Source organism: Rhipicephalus microplus, chromosome X (genome assembly GCF_043290135.1).
Source record: "Rhipicephalus microplus isolate Deutch F79 chromosome X, USDA_Rmic, whole genome shotgun sequence".
NCBI classification, from domain to species: domain Eukaryota; kingdom Metazoa; phylum Arthropoda; class Arachnida; order Ixodida; family Ixodidae; genus Rhipicephalus; species Rhipicephalus microplus.
The window spans coordinates 39,632,656-39,645,232 of record NC_134710.1 but is presented as its reverse complement, the minus strand read 5'-3'; the positions used below and the strand labels follow the sequence as shown (position 1 = coordinate 39,645,232).

General features: G+C 45.6%; 2 protein-coding genes across 3 annotated transcripts in view; both read right to left on the bottom strand.

The window, feature by feature from the left end:
- Window positions 1–3,785, bottom strand: part of elgi (E3 ubiquitin-protein ligase NRDP1 elgi) — a 51,935-nt gene extending 48,150 nt beyond the window's left edge. The window contains exons 1-2 of one of the 2 annotated variants that reach the window (XM_037426833.2): window positions 3,655–3,785; window positions 3,173–3,286 (exon numbers count right to left, since the gene is read on the bottom strand). In XM_037426833.2, the coding sequence (XP_037282730.1) occupies window positions 3,173–3,262 (90 nt within the window). In that variant the 5' untranslated portion in view covers window positions 3,263–3,286; window positions 3,655–3,785. Of the gene's footprint in view, window positions 1–3,172; window positions 3,287–3,437; window positions 3,546–3,654 lie in introns of those variants that run through there. The other variant, XM_075876268.1, reaches the window with a different exon arrangement.
- A 1,398-nt stretch (window positions 3,786–5,183) lies between these two features.
- LOC119175832 (tubulin beta chain-like) lies at window positions 5,184–8,924 on the bottom strand. The gene has a single exon (XM_037426831.2). The coding sequence runs from the start codon at window positions 8,357–8,359 to the stop codon at window positions 7,022–7,024; it is 1,338 nt and encodes a 445-aa protein (XP_037282728.2). The 5' UTR covers window positions 8,360–8,924; the 3' UTR covers window positions 5,184–7,021.
- Between the last annotated feature and the right edge of the window lie 3,653 nt (window positions 8,925–12,577).

The window sequence follows — 12,577 nt, the reverse complement described above, 5'->3', positions numbered from 1 at the left end:
AGCAACAGAATACCAATAAAGAAGGGTGTAAGGCAGGGGGACACAATCTCCCCAATGCTATTTACCGCGTGCTTACAGGAGGTTTTCAGAAGCCTAGAATGGGAACAGTTAGGGATAAGAGTTAATGGAGAGTACCTTAGTAACCTGCGCTTCGCCGATGACATTGCATTGCTGAGTAACTCAGGGGACGAATTGCAACTCATGATTACGGAGTTAGACAAGGAGAGCAGAAAGGTGGGTCTTAAAATTATTCTGCAGAAAACAAAAGTAATGTACAACAAACTCGGAAAGGAGCAGCGCTTCGAGATAGGTAATAGTGCACTTGAAGTTGTAAAAGACTATGTCTACTTAGGGCAGGTAATAACCACAGAGCCGAACCACGAGATTTAAGTAACTAGAGGAATAAGAATGGGGTGGATCACATTCAGCAAGCACTCTCAAATTATGACAGGTAGATTGCCACTATCCCTCAAGAGGAAGGTATATAATAGCTGTATCTTACCGGTACTTAGCTACGAAGCAGAAACCTGGAGACTTACACAGAGGGTTCCGCTTAAATTGAGAACGACGCAGCGAGCAATGGAAAGAAAAATCGTAGGTGTAACCTTAAGAGACAAGAAGACATCAGAGTGGATTAGGGGACAAACGGGGGTTAAGGATATCATAGTTGAAATAAAGAAGAGGAAATAGACATGGGCCGGGCATGTAGCGCGTAGACAGGGTAACCGATGGCTGTAGTCATACGCCTTTCTAAAAAGATTTTTTACACAATGCCGTTGCACCGGCTACCGCTCTTGCATGAAGCGGTGAATTGGAGTGTAGCGGTTAGTCTTTATTTCATGGCACTGACGGTTTGTGTTAACTGCACACTAGCTGTTAACTGAATTGTTTCTCAAATCTGAAGGAGTGACGGTATCTTACTCGCTCATTTGTTTTTACATGTGTGCACTAGAATACAGCCTTTACATCAAACGATGCTGACGTGTCTGCGCATCCCCTTTTTATCTTCTTTTTTTCTTTAATCGCGATATCTGAGTGACTTTCGGTGCCGCAGTACTTTGACCTGCGATAGAAAGAAATGTTACTTGGGGCTGCTTATCGGGGAAATACTGTCATTGTTGGAATAGCTGTAGGCTGTATACCTTCCATTCATAGCTGAGGTTGAGCATCGGTGTCAAGTCGTTGCGGTTCGTTCGCCTGAGAAAAAGTGCTCTGAACATACCCCAGTACCCACGGAAGGTACAAAGTTTTTCCTGTTTAAGTTTGCAAGCCATAGAAGCCGCTGTTCCTCGTCAATAGGAAAACGATGCAACTTGAAGAAGAGTCCCCAGCCAAAAAAAAAACGTCTTCGGTGATGCACATGGCATATTTCTTCCGACAGCAGTTTCTTTTTTCTGTAGTTGTTACTGCACCGAAAAACAGCGCAGTGGTTCACTGATGACCAATTCTTGGCCATCCTAGCAATGAAGAAAAAAAATCTGCAGGTTGGCTTAATTCATGGCAAACCGCTCGATAACGCCACACGTACCAGCCTCAACACACACTCCAAGCCATCGCCCGCTTGCCAGAGAGGAGGATTGCAATGGTTGCCAGACCGGACCTTCTCGCCTGATGCAAGGTCTATACATGAAGGCTCTCTAACGGTGCCTCGATGCGCGCGTCCCCGAGCGGGCATGTGAACTGTTCCACAGCGCCGACACAACACAGAATTTTACGAACAGAATTTATGTTCAGCTAGACATAATTGCAGTTCACACACAGTGCGACAACGAACACACAGCAGAAATTACACAGAGTTGTGAAATTAGATGCGAAACGCTGTCAAAGCTCCGTCGATGATGATGATGTGTGGTGTTTTATGGCGCAAGGGCCAATTGATGGCCAAAGAGCGCCATTTCAATGAGTATAGAGATGCGGACAATGATATGTTGCGTGGCTGTATAGGGGCCTTAAAATTCCTCGCGATAATGTGGGTAAAAACATAAGTATTAAAGACATGACAGTGGCGTGATATGCATATTAAAAAGGGTGACAAAGGTTTTGATAATAAAAACATGTAAAAATATTTGGCACTAGCACACTTGTCTCATCAGTGCCCTTGTGTCGAAGGGCTGCGAGGCAAGTGCTTTTAAATGTAATCACAGCAGCAGCGACCTCTCTTGAGAGGTCACGCTACGCAATGCCTGGGTATAATACATGGTAAAAATTAACATCTCTTAAAAAAGCTAACAATGATTTATGGGTGAAAAGTGGTTCCCTACCGACAAACATTGCAGGGTGTAAAGGTATATGTTGTCGGTAGGGTAATGGGAAGTGTTGTCTTCTTAGAGTGTCTAACTGTTTACATTGGATTAAAACGTGAAGAACTGTTAAAGCCTCACCACATTTATCACACAATGGTGGATCACCACCGGATAAAAGATGTGTGTGTGTCGTGTATGTGTGCCCTATCCTGAGTCTTGTTAGTGTTACCTCTGTTAGACGTGATTTTGATACTGGTGGCCAATGGCCAAGGTGTGGCTTGATAACGTGTAGTTTGTTTTGTGTGTGTGTATCCCACTTGCTCTGCCAGTAGTCCCTGAGGTTTAGTTTGAGAGACGGCTTAAGATCAAGGGCCGGGATTGATATGGATGTAATGGCGGTGCTCTCATGGACGGATGCAGCGAGCTGATCCGCCCTCACGTTGCCTTGGATCTCACGGTGCCCTGGCACCCAGCACACTACAACATGTTGTTTGTGCGTGTAGAGTGTGCACAAAATGGAGTAAAGTGAGACAAGGACTGGGTTTTTTTGTTTTTTAAGACTGTGCAGAGCTGTTACCACACTGAGGGAGTCTGTATAAATTACTGCTTTTTGTATTTGTAATTGTTTGATGTGTTTAGCTGCCACCAGTATCGCGTAAGCTTCCGCTGTGAAGATACTTGTGCGTGGATGTAGAGGGCCAGCATCCGAAAAGGATGGGCCGACAGCAGCGTAGGACACAGAGGAGTTAGTCTTGGAGGCATCTGTGAAGAACTCAGGACATCAAAGCTCCGTCGAACCCGACACACTACACGTTATGCACCATATCATGACAACCTTTAGCAAACTTCACGCACGAACTACCAGTCCGACTATTAATAAAAAAGCTCAAATGACACGAAAAAAAAAAAGGTGAAACAAAGTTTCATACCTGTAGGGGTTCCTCAAGAACACCTGAGCAAACCGGGCAGATCAACTCTTCATCGACGTCGCCTTGAAAACGGCAAAGATCGTAACCCATGGTCGTGCAGCACGGCAGGCGTACCTAGAAATACACAAACTCGGTCAACACTAGTTATCGACGTTAGCACGAGTCAGTGCAAGCCGGTCACGAACATCAGCCATTAATCAAAAAAAAAAAACGGAAAGATCGTCCCAAAATACGCCACCCGTGAGACAGTGTGGCTCAAAATCACCTTTCTTTCACATTAAGACAGCAGCCATGACACAACTTTCTGTGTTATCTGGTCAGGAATGCAACGAGAAGTGATCATTCAGGTTTCTGCTGGGAGCTGGAAGTTCCGTGAGCTCGAGCGTAGTTTCGTCCACCATGGCATAACTGAGATGACACACTAATCTGCCGTACTGTCTAGTCTTATTCATTACATGACTTTAAGATCGTTTCTGACTTACGCTGAACACGACGCAGAAGTTGACAATCGTCGAATGAAACAACTTCAAGGGGCACACATTGAAAAAAAGGAACGGCTGCAAACCACCGCGACAAGAGCTCACGCGCCAATCTGGCACATTCGCATCACATCCAACCTAAACAATGAATTCCTTGACCCAAGGAAGAGGACACCTTTTCAGAGAACCTGGTTAGAGTGACCTAGTCGAATACATGGGATGAGTGTGGGCCTTTTGCCGTAAACTCCTGCGTCGCGGCGCTGCCGTGCCCAACCCGTGACCCGGAAAGGGGTCATGGTTCCTGGGCTGACGTTCGGCACTGCCGTATTGTGCATGAGATCAGAAGTTCAAGCAAGAATAGAAATTAAGCAACGTGGAATAGGTAGGCTTGCTTTAGGAGCTCACGGGAATACACCAAATCAGGGAGTACAAGGTGATATGGGATGGACATCATTTGATGGCAGGGAAGCTAGCAGCAAGATAAAGTTTGAGAAGCGATTGAGAGAAATGGGGGAAGAGCGTTGGGCTAGGAAGGTTTTCATCTACTTGTACATGAAGAATGTCGATACAAAATGGAGGAAGCGAACCAGGAAGTTGACAGGTAAATACTTAGAAAACAGCAGGTGGACAAACCAAAAAGAACTTTCGGTTAAGAAGAAAGTGAAGGAAACGGAGACTGACATGTGGAGAATGGGCATGATTAAGAAGTCCGCACTAGAGATCTATCGAACTTTTAAGCAGGAAATTGCCAAGGAAAGGATCTATGACAATACTCGGGGTAGTTCTCTACTGTTTGAAGCCAGGACGGGAGTACTGCGAACCAAGACATATCGGACCAAATACGAAGGGGAAGACACAGTATGCAGTGCGTGTGGAAAGGAAGAAGAAACTGCCGAACACTTGATAATGTTCTGTAAAGGGCTTCACCCTATAGTTCAGGATGGTGGCGCAGAGTTTTTCAAAGCACTGGCGTTTAGGGACAGCGAGGGCAAAATAGACTTTAAGCGGGTAGACTTAACTAGAAGGAGGTTATCTGATTGGTGGCTAAAGTCAAGGCACGAGTGAAAATTAAACTTTTCACTGCAAAGTACGAATCCTCAAACTCACTTTGAGTTTGAGGAAAAGGGTCATGGACCAAGAACCATGACCCTTTTTCATATTCCTCTACCTACTATAATTCCACAGTGCCCTATTTTTAATCACCGCTGCATTCGTGTTACCTTTAAGCGTTACGTATATTTCGTGTTCCCTTAGGTACTCGGTTCGCCTGCTTATCCATACTCCCAGATATTGGTATTTATCTGTTATCTCTAGCGTGACAGCCTGTATCCTAAACTCACTACCTTCTTTGTCATTGAAAATCATGACTGCTGATTTTTCCTTACTCAATCTGAAATCTAACCTATCTCCCTCATTACTGCAGATGTCCATCAATCTCTGCAAATATTCCTTGTTGTCGGCCATTAGCACTATATCATCTGCGTACATAAATGCTAGTAGTGCATGTTTAATTAGTTTTCCTTGTTTGATGAAAGAGAGATTGAAGCCCAGTCCACTCCCCTCTAATTTGGCCTCTAATCCTTGTAGGTACATCATGAATAATAAGGGGGACAGAGGACATCCCTGCCTAAGCCCCGTTTTATCTCTGTGTGGTTGGATACCTGTTTTTTTTTTTTCGTTTTATAACTATACCTTGTTACTTTTATAGATATCCTTTAAAAGATTAGTGACTCCATCTTCCACATCTAGTGTATCCAGTATTCCCCACAAGTCCTCTTGAACCACGCTATCGTACACTCCCTTGACATCCAAAAATGCTAGCCACAGGGGCTTGGGTTCCTTTTCAGCAATTGCGATGCACTGCTTCAGTGAGAACAGACTGTCGTCCAACCTCCTGGGTTTCCCAAACTCATTCTGCAGTTCCCCCAGCACCCCCTCATTCTCTATCCATGCCTGCAGTCTTTCCTAGGGGTCGGCGACTGAAAGCTGGCGAGCTTTTTCCGGGGGAACGTCGTCTTGACACTGATTGTTTTGTTCATCGTCGAGGTGCCCAGCTTCCACCTGAACCGTGACAGTGTGAGCAGCGAAAGAGGGAATAAGGCTGTTTACGCTGGCGGCGAGCATCTTCGTCAGACCTTCGGCAAAGGTGTTGAAAAGCCGTTCCATGATCACCGTCATAGCTTTATCTATCGCTGCCGACACTGCAGAAGCGACCGTCGCTTCAATGGACCCACACTCGCGTGACGTAGCAGTGGCGTACCCCACCTCGCATGCTTTAATGAAAGATGTTGCCTCAGACCGAGAACAACTGCGTTTCTGCACAATATTCACAATTTTTGTTTCACGTTCACAGCAGCCATTGTCCATTGTCCATTGACAGCCATTGTCCATGGCTGTGTGTGCTCCATCACATAGGCAACACCTGCAGTTGTCTACCAGACAATCTGATGCGGCGTGTGCCCCACGGCGTTTCGCACATCTCAATGAGGATCTGCAAGCATTAGCGCTATGTCCAAATCGCAAGCAGTTACAGCACTGCAGTGGGCGAGGTGTCAATGCGTCAACAAGGAATAGATAAGGCCAGGCCTCCGGGTCAGAGGGAAGTGCCAGACCAGCAAAGGTAACAATGACACTTTCAGTAGGAACACACGTATCACCTACAGATCTGGTGCATCTGTAGACAGATATCACGCCAGCCGGAGTGTCCATCTTCAAGAATGCTTTAGGACTAATGTTAGAAGGAACACCGCGAACAATGCCCTTCACGCAAGCAAGATGAGGGGGGGGGGATAAAAACATGAACAGCAATGAACGCAAATCTCGTGGAGACCAGTAAGTCCGTTAAGCATTGAATATTTGAAGACCTGGATAGTTTGCCAGTTTTGCCGAAGCGCCTCACCTCTTGGATGTTCAGAAAGTGCCCGGTTATGTTGCGAAGCTCTTCTTGAAACACTTCCGTTTCAATCAACCGAATGGCTCCACCATCAGTGGACACAAGCGCGACAGGCAAACTGCATATACGCTGTTCTTGAGAAAACACTCCAGTGGTACCGATTCAGCAGGGCGACTGGCCGACCAGGGTGAGCCCTGGCAGGTACCGGAGACTGGCATTGATGGCTCCTGAAAAATCAGCAAAAACAAGTTCTACAGCAGATAAAGAACCAAAGGTGATAAGTTTGACCAATTCCCTCTCACAGGACGTGCAACCGAAAACCTTCAGCTGAGCGGCAGCTACTCGTCTTTCTCTACATTTCAAGAGTAAAAAGTATTTATTTTAAAATTGCACAAGAATGAGAAAAAACACTGGAACAAAATGAACAAGGGTCAGCGGGTTCGGAAACAATGAATGAAAAAAAAAAAACAATGCAGCCTAAGCCTCGGCATCGGCCTCTGGTTCGTACTCGAACACTCCCTCCTCATCTGCAGTGGCCCCCTGGTAATGCTGGTACTCTGAGATCAGTACGTCCATGTTGTACTCTGCCTCTGTGAACTCCATCTCGTCCATGCCCTCGCCCGTGTACCAATGGAGGAAAGCCTTTCGGCGGAACATGGCTGTGAATTGTTCAGAGATTCGCTTGAAGAGCTCTTGGATGGCAGTGCTGTTTCCGATGAATGTGGCGGACATCTTGAGCCCGCGAGGAGGAATGTCACACACGGCCGTCTTGACGTTGTTCGGGATCCACTCGACGAAGTAGAGGGAGTTTTTCTGAACATTGAGCATCTGCTCATCTACCTCTCGCATGCTCATGCGACCACGGAAGATGGCCGCTGCCGTCAAGTAGCGTCCATGCCTTGGGTCACATGCTGTCATCATGTTCTTAGCGTCGAACATTTGTTGTGTCAGCTCGCGTACGGTCAGGGCACGGTGCTGCTGAGAGCCCCGAGCGGTGAGAGGGGCGAAGCCGGACATGAAGAAATGCAGACGGGGGAATGGGATCATGTTGACTGCCAGCTTGCGCAGATCGCCATTCAGCTGCCCTGGGAACCTGAGGCAAGTAGTGACACCGGACATGGTTGCAGACACGAGGTGGTTTAGGTCTCCGTACGTGGGCGTGGTGAGCTTCAGCGTGCGGAAGCATATGTCGTACAGGGCCTCATTGTCAATGCAGATGGTCTCGTCTGTGTTGTCGATGAGCTGGTGAACGGCGAGGGTCGCGTTGTACGGCTCGACGACGGTGTCCGACACCTTGGGCGAGGGGACGATCGAGAAGGTGTTCATTATTCGATCGGGGTACTCCTCGCGGATCTTAGAGATGAGCAAGGTGCCCATACCAGAGCCGGTGCCGCCACCAAGCGAGTGCGTCAACTGGAATCCCTGCAGGCAATCGCAACCCTCCGCCTCCTTCCGGACAACGTCCAGCACAGAGTCCAGGAGCTCGGCACCTTCAGTGTAGTAGCCCTTCGCCCAGTTATTTCCGGCACCATTCTGGCCAAAGACGAAGTTGTCGGGTCTAAAAAGCTGCCCAAATCGACCGGACCGCACGGAGTCCATGGTGCCAGGCTCGAGGTCAACCAAGATCGCACGCGGCACATATTTGCCTTCAGGAGCCTCTTTATAGTAGACGTTCAGGCGCTGGAGCTGCAGGTCAGAGTCTCCATGGTAGCTGCCAGTTGGTTCAATGCCATGTTCGTCAGAGATCACTTCCCAGAATTTCGCTCCAACCTGGTTTCCGCACTGTCCTGCCTGGATGAGAACAATTTCTCGCATCTTTCAGTCTGGAAAATTTACGAAATAGGACTATTGCAGATGCTCGTCGCGGATTGTCCAGATTCTGTCACGAGCCACGCGGCCCTCTTCTTCTTTAGTGCGGCAGCTGGCCAAGACAGGCGCGACGCTACAGTTCTAAAATATAGTACACATACGCATATGACTGCAGCCGGATTCCCGCCGTGATCAAATAGGCAATCGTAGCCAGGACATAAACTAAAGCGGAGAAGCGTTTCAGTTGGCACCAAGCCAGTCTAGTTACCTGCATTGGGTAAGAGCCATCAGAAGAGGAGAAGCAGAAGAAGACCTAAGATCAGCATTCAACATAGAAAATATAACACCTATATCCTTAACTTCTAACGTGGTCAGACTAATAGAGGGGGTTCTGCACGGCAGGATCACAAGTTGCATAGAAGCCAAGTCAATACTAAAACCCCAACAAATCGGCTTTAGATCCGATTGTCCATTCTGGTGTTCCCATGCAGACTTAGAGAGCCGAATATAGCTTGCTAAAATAACAAGACAATGCGTGGAACTAGTGACCCTTGACATTGCAAAAGCCGATGATAGCGTTGAACATTTGATTTTGCTGAACACACTGATGACTTTTAAACTTCCCACAGTACATGAAGGCGTGTTTAGCAGACGTTTTGACCTCACGGGTATATTACTGTGTCAAGGATCGATGCTCGTCATCTAGATACAAACAGAATCCCGGAGTTCCCCGACGAGCAGTCCTTTCACCTCTTCTATTCAATATACTAATGAGTTCCATACCGAACTGCCAGGATATCAGTGTCTATGTATATGCTGATGATATAGCCTTCTTTTCTGCTGACAATTATATTTATACTCTACTGCAAAAATTACAAATATACTTGAACATGCTAGAAAGATTGCTGCAGTCCATTTCAATGGCTTTAAGTGTAAATAAGAGTGCTTTCTTGGCGTTTCCCATAGGCGATTCCATTTCAATCGCCATTGTATATAATAGGGAACCCATTCCACATAGACTCCCTTATATATTTGGGTGTGTTGTACAATGAAAAACTTAACTGGATTCCACTTATAGGATACATTGCAGCTAAGGCTCAACGGGCTTTAGGCTTACTGCGAAGAATGAGTAATCGCAAACTTTGTGTACGTAGAGACACCATGTTATTGTTCCAAAATGTATATGCGCCTAATATTAGAATTCGGATGTGTCTTGTTTTCAGGAGGACCTGCGTACAACACTAAGCCATTGGTTCTCTTGGAGCGGGAAGCTCTGCGCTTGTGTCTGGGGCTTCCAAGGTTTACAGCAATTAATGTTATTTATCAAAAGGTGCATCTGCCTACATTGCTCTGTCGATTCCGCTTGTTAACAGTAGAGACATTTTTAAAACTTTAAAGGTTACAAGTGACAAGACCTGGATACGTTTCGATCACTGACCCAGATTCTTTCTTTCTCACTCATTGGCCTCGTTTTCATACACCGCAGATAATCTATGTACAAAAAAAACTAACAAGCATAAATGTCAACATTGGTGAGGTAATTGCACCTAATATCTCAAACCATATTCTTAATATAGAGTTTGATTAGGTTTTTCCCCCACAATATAAATTTCAATCCCGCATATTCTTAGAGAACAGGCTAGCAGATACATGCAGCATACACAGACACGTAACATATTAGCCACAAATGCTTCCGTCAATGAGGTAAGGGCAGGCGTAGGAATAGTCTCTCAATCACTTGGCTGGTCATTTGCCGTGAGGCTACCTGATTTCACTCCTGTTTTTGAGGCGGAGCTAATGGGAGTCATCATGGCACTGCGAAAATTTCTGAGGAACGAGAATAGGGCAATAATAATTACTGATTCGCTCTTGGTATGCACAGCTCCTACAACTTCGCATACCTTTCGTGCCATCATGACGTTACGATCTTTAGTTCCGTCTCAGCTGAAGTACCTGAAATTAGTATGGGTACCAGGTCATTGTGCGTTAACAATAATGAAATGGCCGACGCCTTAGCCCACTCATCGCTATAGCCTCTCCCAACAATTCTGGTTATCCTGGTGGTAGAATACTTCACCGCAATCAAGTTTAGAAGATCAGCTATCCACACAGATAGGATGGAAGCAGTAACCACGTTGACGAAATATAATCACCTAAAATATTCATGGAAATCGCTGTTGAGCCATTCTCGACAATCAGAAGAGATGATCACCAGATTTCGATGTCGTGTCCCCTATTAACCTTTTACTGGTACAGGGCTCGTCTGACGATATCACCGCTCTGCCAATTTTGTGGAGAGCTGGAAAACATCACACATTACTTTTGTCAAGTGCAAGATATTCTCGTATCAGAACTCGACTTCTAATTACTTAATTACTCCTTTTACAAAAATAGGCTTGACCTTATCGGAGGAAAATGTTTTAAGCTTCGGTGCCTCAGGTTTGGGATGCTGCCACAAGGATGCCTTTGATGCCGTGTGTGATTTCATCATAACTACTGAGCGAGTACCATTTTAATCTTGTAATAGAAATTCTTCGTCATTTCTTTAAGTTATGACGTAAGTTTTCAAAATTATTCCCGTCAGGTTATTATGGCAGTCTGCAATACAGGCTCAAAAACATATTACTTGGAGGTAAACTGAATATTTTACGTATTATTCCCATGTCATTTCTTTATTTTTGGTTTTAAATTTCATAGCTCAGCTAAAATAACATTTAATAGTCTCTACGTTGCATTCTTCGCCAATACATAAAGTTTGTACGTGCCATGTATCTAGGGAAGCAAAGCAAAGGCAAAGCAAAAACGTGGTGCTCGTTCAATGCAATATCCGAGTTTTCCAACAGTGCTGGGTTGCCGTCTTCGCTTTCCTCGAGAAAACGGTTTCGCTCTCTTGAATTTACCTTGTACTGTCAGAAAAAATGCACGCCGTGAAGTGTAGCCATGAAACGTTTCACGCAAACGCTTTCGTGCAACTCTGTCGACGTACGTCGACGCGGATTCGCGAAACAAGTTTATTTGTCAGTTTTTATTGAAACGCAAACAGCGCGTCCAATCTACGTCTAGTACATGTCACTTGTTACAAATACTTGCGCATATGCACGTATACAGAGCAGCTGGAGAGTGTAATCAATGCACCTTCAGAAACATTTCACTTAAAGGAGCCTAAACGCGCTGCTTCGGGCCACCTCCCGAGTAGAACTCTCAGTTTTCAGCAATTGATTGATTTGTGGGGTTTAACGTCCCAAAACCACCGTTTGATTATGAGAGACGCCGTAGTGGAGGACTCCGGAAATTTTGACCACCTGGGGTTCTTTAACGTGCACCCAAATCTGAGTACACGGGCCTACAACATTTCAGCCTCCATCGGAAATGCAGCCGCCGCAGCCGGGAATTCAGTTTTCAGCAAGATCCGCGCACCGCACCAGAATCACCTGGCATCGCGATTGTCAAAATGGGCACATTAAAAAAACCCGTCATCGCAGTGCTGCTATAGTCAAGCGTTCGTACCAGTCTGACCATGGTTTTTCCTTGCGTGTGCACAAGCCGGCTGTAATCACTTGTCACAACGTCACGCCCCACGGTCACTGACTAGGATTCAGCAAGAAGCGCATTCACTGTGTCACCGCACGAAAAAAACACATTCGGAGACTGGAATAGTTATAACTGGACGAACTATATACGATGTACGACTAGAGGTGTGCGCCGAGGTGGTTTGGACCGGCAGCGGCGTCGTCGGTGCACGCCGAGCAAAATAATCAGCGACGGCGCACGGCCACTTTTTGTCGGTGGTGGCGGTGCCAGCGGTGTGAAAACCGAAACTTGAATTTCAAAAAAAAAAAAAAAAAAACAAGGCTACTACATTGTGCCATTCTCTGCTTATTTAGCTGAAATTCAAGACTTTAAAGAGTGATACCTTAGATAATATAAGAGGAGATGTAAGAGTACAGGCAAACGTTCTGTGAGTGATTTATTTTTCAGCATACATATTGAATAAATTTTCTTTCAGCACACCCAATTTGTTCACAAAGTTAACACTGTATCACAAGAAATTTTACTTCTTTTTACTCTCCCAGCGATGCTTTTATATCTGCTTACACTTTCTATTGTTTTTTTTACTTCCAAGTAACTGTTAATCTTTTATTTATTACCAAATGTAGCACTTGCCTCTGTAATGCTTTCAGCCTTTAGGCTACTATTATATAAATGAATAATGTAGAAGCCTCT